The sequence below is a fragment of the Fulmarus glacialis genome, unplaced genomic scaffold, assembly GCF_000690835.1.
Source record: "Fulmarus glacialis isolate BGI_N327 unplaced genomic scaffold, ASM69083v1 scaffold2338, whole genome shotgun sequence".
NCBI lineage: Eukaryota > Metazoa > Chordata > Aves > Procellariiformes > Procellariidae > Fulmarus > Fulmarus glacialis.
In genome coordinates this window covers 56,008-61,643 of record NW_009228799.1, presented here as the reverse complement: position 1 = coordinate 61,643, position 5,636 = coordinate 56,008, and the positions used below count along the sequence as shown (strand labels likewise).

General features: G+C 40.7%; 1 protein-coding gene across 1 annotated transcript in view; it reads left to right on the top strand.

Annotated features, from left to right (window-relative positions):
- Positions 1-546: 546 nt before the first annotated feature.
- Positions 547-5,636, top strand: part of TRRAP (transformation/transcription domain-associated protein) — a gene marked incomplete at its 3' end in the record, with an annotated part of 60,618 nt that continues 55,528 nt past the window's right edge. Inside the window, exons 1-3 of the mRNA XM_009583593.1 lie at positions 547-646; positions 997-1,046; positions 5,319-5,429. Of these exons, the coding sequence (XP_009581888.1) occupies positions 547-646; positions 997-1,046; positions 5,319-5,429 (261 nt within the window). The remainder of the gene's footprint in view (positions 647-996; positions 1,047-5,318; positions 5,430-5,636) is intronic.

Below are 5,636 nucleotides of genomic sequence, written 5' to 3'. Positions count from 1 at the left end.
CTGTGTAGGAGAGCTGACAGGAAAGCGCCCAGGTGAGGAGAGAGGTCGCCGGTCTTTCAAGCTGAATTTGATTTCAGGTTTCTTTGCAAGCGAGAAAAGCAGCTCGCGGCGGCAGGACAACTTCTGGCAGCAAGTCCTGCCGGGGTGCGTCCAGGGGTAGCTGTAAGTTTGGGATTCGGAAGACAAGATAACAGGTGTGCGGCGCTGGGAGCATCCCTGAGCCTGCTGCTGCTTCTGGGAGAAACGAAACCAAACAAAACACGTGAATGTTGACGCTGTGCTGTGAAGGGCCCAGTGACCACTTGTATCTAGAAGTGCAATCCTGTGATACTGAGCACCGTCGGTGCTAGGCATTGTATTTGTAAGCCTAACTAAACGTGACAGTTGTGGTTTTTGGAAAAGATGTGTCTTCTTCCAGACATCAAAAGAATGGATGTAGGTGATGTGAGAGTTGCTGCTAACCAGGCATATAAACTAACAAATATTTTTTTGTAGGTGTGTTGGTCTTGATTTTATGTACTGAAAGCTGATCCTTCCTCCTCCAAGATGGCATTCGTTTCAGCACAAGGGCCTACGGTGGTGGACCAAACCACTTTGATGAAAAAATACCTTCAGTTTGTGGCTGCTCTTACAGATGTCAATACACGTAAGATACTTTTTTTCTATTGAAAGTTACAGTTCTTCAATAGTTTGTTTCACAAATATTGCAGTATTGTTTAGACAGTTGATAAATGTGTGTTGAATTCACTTTGAATTTTGTTTGAGTTTTGATTTTTGAAGAAGCAAAGTGATGAGTAATACTTGCATGAGCCGAAGTGAGCGAGCTGTGTGCGTGTGCAATTGTGTGATGGTTGTTTGTGAGAATTGCGTGCCTTATAATTGGGCAGTGATAACTAAACTGATAAGATCTGATTGCTTCTTTGATCAATGAGCCCGGTGTATTCCTTCATGATGTAGTTTTACACTTAATTTTTTTGCTTGAATTTCCGTTTTCAGCTGATGAAACCAAATTGAAAATGATGCAAGAAGTCAGTGAGAATTTTGAGGTAAATAAAAAAACTCCCCCACCAACCACACCCCAAACAACAAAGCTCCACCAAAAAAACCCAACCTTCTGAAATGGTAGTCTTGTGCTTAATGTATGTTGTTTTGTTTTCTGATGTTATGTGGTTAAAATATTAATATTAGTATCTTGTGACTTATGATTTATATTGTTATAAGTCATTGATTTTAGGTTTGTATTTAGGAATTAGGCAGGTTGTTGAAGAATTACAACATTTAGACTTAGAGAGCTCTTTCATTCTCAAATCTTTATTCAGTAAGCATTTAAATAAAGATGAATTAATAGATTTTTCTTCCATTTTGTTGAATGATATGAAGTTTCTGTATTTAAAGCTTTTTTATTTAGTTCAAATATGTATTGTGCCCTCACAAAGCAGAGGCCCCTCTGATTCGTTCCATAGTATAGAAGTGAGGGAGGAGTTGTCAGATGCAGAATCTGACATCAGGAGTAGAGATGGCTCCAGTGGCGTCTTTTGCATAGTGATGTACCATCAAGTTTAAATGAGCAGCAGAAAAAAAGGGAGAGGCAAGTTAAACCAACCCCGTGTGAGCAGAAATTATACTTTAGTTGAATGCTTAGTTATTACGTGTCTGTTCTGAAATTACAGAGGACTTGTTATTTTTTAGAATAAGTTCAAGATCTTAGAATCACTGTAATTCTCTCTGTATCTAGTTTTTTAGTCATGTTGCGCTTAAAAGAAAGTGCTACCACTGTAACATATTTTTTCCTTACCTGTTTATTTGAAGTGATCTCCCTAAGTCCATGATAGGGAAACATAAATACACATTCTAGTCCTGTTTAATGTCTTTGGGTATTTTTAAGTAAGCTTTATGCAAAGTTACATCCAACAGGTGCTGGATGTTGAAAACTCTGCCAATTTTAGTTGTTTCTGAATTACTGGTGGAATTTCCTGTCCAGTGAATTTTTTTTGTTTAGTTCAGGTTAACATAGTGGAATAATAAATTTAGAGCTGGTGTAACTGTATTATAAAAAAAATTTAAAAGGCTTAATCCTTGCTTAGTGTGTATAAGCGAATAAGTAGATGTCTGTGACAGTTCTGCATCTATATGCGCATGGGGTGAGCAGAGCTTCATATTACCATAAGTGACTATGTAAAAATATCTTTGTGGAGTTTTAAATCTGTTTAAGTTGACCTGCCTTCTCTGAAACAATTTGTTATCTGAGTAAAAGAATGGTTTTAACAGCTTAGTCTAATGATCTGTTTAGAATCTGAAGGCCTAGCTGATTCTCTTTGCTTTTGTCTTCAGTAGAGAAGAACTTGTTCAATATTTGTTTTGATAATGTTCAAGATGGAGCAGCTTTCTTCTCTTGCAACTCTCGTGGTTCTGCAGTGCAATCCTACATAAAGAGTTGATGGATTGACTTATGCTGAAGTACAGTTCTATTTTTTGGAAAATACTTGAGGGAGTAAGAGGAATCACTGATACAGTTTTAGTTTCCTTTTTTCCTTTGGACGTTGCAAACAGTATTGGTGGATCCGTGGGCTGCAGGTGGATATCTGCTCTGCCATTAACCTCCATGGGCTGCAGGGCGACAGCCTGCCTCACCATGGTCTTCACCACGGGCTGCAGGGGAATCTCTGCTCCGGCGCCTGGAGCACCTCCTCCCCCTCCTTCTTCACTGACCTTGGTGTCTGCAGAGTTGTTTCTCTCACATATTCTCACTCCTCTCTCCAGCTGCAATAGCTGTTGCGCAGCAACTTTTCCCCCTTCTTAAATACGTTACCCCAGAGGTGCTACCACCGTCGCTGATGGACTCGGCCTTGGCCAGCAGCAGGTCCGTCTTGGAGCCGGAGGCATTGGCTCTATTGGACATGGGGGAAGCTTCTAGCAGCTTCTCACAGAAGCCACCCCTGTAGCCCGCTGCTATTAAAATCTTGCCATGCAAACCAAATACAGGGGTAGAACTGAACATGAATTGATGATTATGGAGGACTTCTTCAACTGAGGTTTAATACCGAGGTGCTTCACCATAATGTTACCCACTTGACAGTGTTAGCTGTTGGGCTAGTTGTTAGGGCATTGTTCTGGGTTAGCAGACGATATTGCTCTTCTAAACCGATTTCTGCATGGAAACATTTGATAGTTTTGAATCTTGTTTCTCAGAAATGATCTGTTTGAGGGGGTATTTTTTCCTTCTCCGTTTCTTCATAGAAATTCTGTATTCCAAATGGGGAGAGAGGAGCGTATTCGTTGTCTTTCCAGTCTCTGTTTTGGAGGAGTAAAAGCTTCCAGAATCGACCTCCATGGCTGCTGCTGATGTTTTGTGCCAGCAGCGTAATTCTGAACTTGGTTAGAGTAGTGGGGGTTTTAGTTTCTTGTTTGGTTCAGAACAGCAATTCATAGATACCAAGAGTGCTGCTAATTTTCTGCTCCTTGCTGTTTAGCAAAGATATTGGGAAGGTGCTTTCAGAAATTAAAGCTAGGTTTGTGAAGGTATGCTTTTCCTTGAATGGATTTGTGAGCCACTTTCCAAGAACAGGCAATACCTGTTTCATTTCTTGTTGGAAATTTTCCTTCCTTTCTTCCTCTGAAGTGGGACCATTCTCATGGCATGGAGTTGGGGAGGCTAGGAGTCTTTCCAAATTGGAAAGATTATAGGGGAGGTGGAGAGGGAGAAGATACAGACAGACTTTCTTTGGAAGACCTTTGAGGTGAAGAGAAGATGCGGGCTAATCTGCTGTTGGTAATACCTGGTCTTGCATTGTTGTGGTTTAACCCCAGCCGGCAACTAAGCACCACCCAGCCGCTTGCTCATTCCCCCCCAGTGGGATGGGGGAGAGAATCGGAAGTCAGGTTGAGATAAAGACAGTTTAATAGGTAGGGCAAAGCAGCACACGCAAGCAAAGCAAACCAAGGAACTCATTCACTACTTCCCATTGGCAGGCAGGGGTTCAGCCATCTCCAGGAAAGCAGGGCTCCATCACGCATATGGTTACTTGGGAAGACAAAATGCCATCACTCCGAATGTCCCCCCCTTCCTTCTTCTTCCCCCAGCTTTATATGCTGAGCATGACGTCATATGGTATGGAACACCTCTTTGGTCAGTTGGGGTCACCTGTCCCAGCTGTGTCCCCTCCCTACTTCTTGTGCACCCCCAGCTTGCTTGCTGGTGGGGTGGGGTGAGGAGCAGAAAAGGCCTTGGCTCTGTGTAAGCACTGCTCAGCAGTGATTAAAACATCCCTGTGTTATCAACACTGTTTTCAGCACAAATCCAAAACATAGCCCCACACTAGCTATTATGAAGAAAATGAACTCTATCCCAGGCAAAACCAGCACACGCATTTAAGATGTTTTTGTGCCCTTGTTACGGTATCTGTCTGCTTGAAAGCCCTTGAGATAAAAAAGACTTTGTTTGCGCAGTGTCTAGTATAACACGATTTATGATTGCGTGTTTTGAAATCTTATTGCAAAGTAGAGAATGGTAGTGGAAATCTATAAAAGGAGGTGGTTTTATGTAACTTGTATGTTATTCAAGGAATAATGTGAATAGAACCCTGAAATACCTATATTGATTTTTTCAAAAGAATGCTGCATTCTTACCTGTGCCTTCATTAACAGACCAGTATGCTTCTGTATCACAGATACTTCAGAGAATTGCCTAACAGCATGTACATAAACTGCAGCTGAGTTTCCAAATAAACGTCACAGTGGCCAGATTAGATTTTTTTTGAAGGCAGATGCAGCGGTTGCAGATGGAGGAAGCTTGCTCATCTAATATTTTTTCTGGCTTCACAAGAAGTGGACAGTAGTGCAAGATCGTTTTCACAGTAGAAAGTAATGCTCAGTTTGGGTGATGTATGTGTGTACATATTTGCAGAAATTAAAATCTCAATTTGACAGTGGCTGAAAAGTCTTGGGAATCCTAGAGCAATGAAATGTGAGTGTTGTTGTCAATCTTGTTCAAGAACATCTACAGTGTTCCCCCCCCCCCCATTTAAAATAGCTGTATATTATGCCAATTTTATTTTCTATGTGAGATGACTGTTAAAATAGAAAAAAACCCATATTACAGTCTGGGATTGGAGGAAAGATTAATTTGTATTCACTTTTGTTTGTTTCACTAATAGTGCTCTGTAGTGTGTCAGCAGACACGTAATCACTGAATCTATTAAAAAGTCACTGAATATGTGACTTTAATAGTGGCTTTGGATGTAACTTGATGTCACCTGTGTAATGTCTATTATATCTGTCTCCCCATTTTTTGGTGTTTTTTTTGTTTTGTTCTTAATTAGAATGTGACATCATCCCCTCAATATTCTACATTCCTGGAACACATCATCCCTAGGTTTCTCACCTTTCTACAGGATGGAGAAGTTCAGTTTCTGCAGGAGAAGCCAGCACAGGTAAGTTGTGTGGAACATCTCTTACTTTTTTGTAATGTATGCAGCAGATGACTCGTTCAGTGAAGTACTCGATTAACCTAATGAACTGATTTATATATAGACTTTGTTGTTAAAAGTAGATCTGTCATTTGGAGAGAAATTGAAAAAGTCCAGTTTCTAAATAAGTTACTTATAAACTTCACAAATCTGTCCTTCTATGAAAAATGA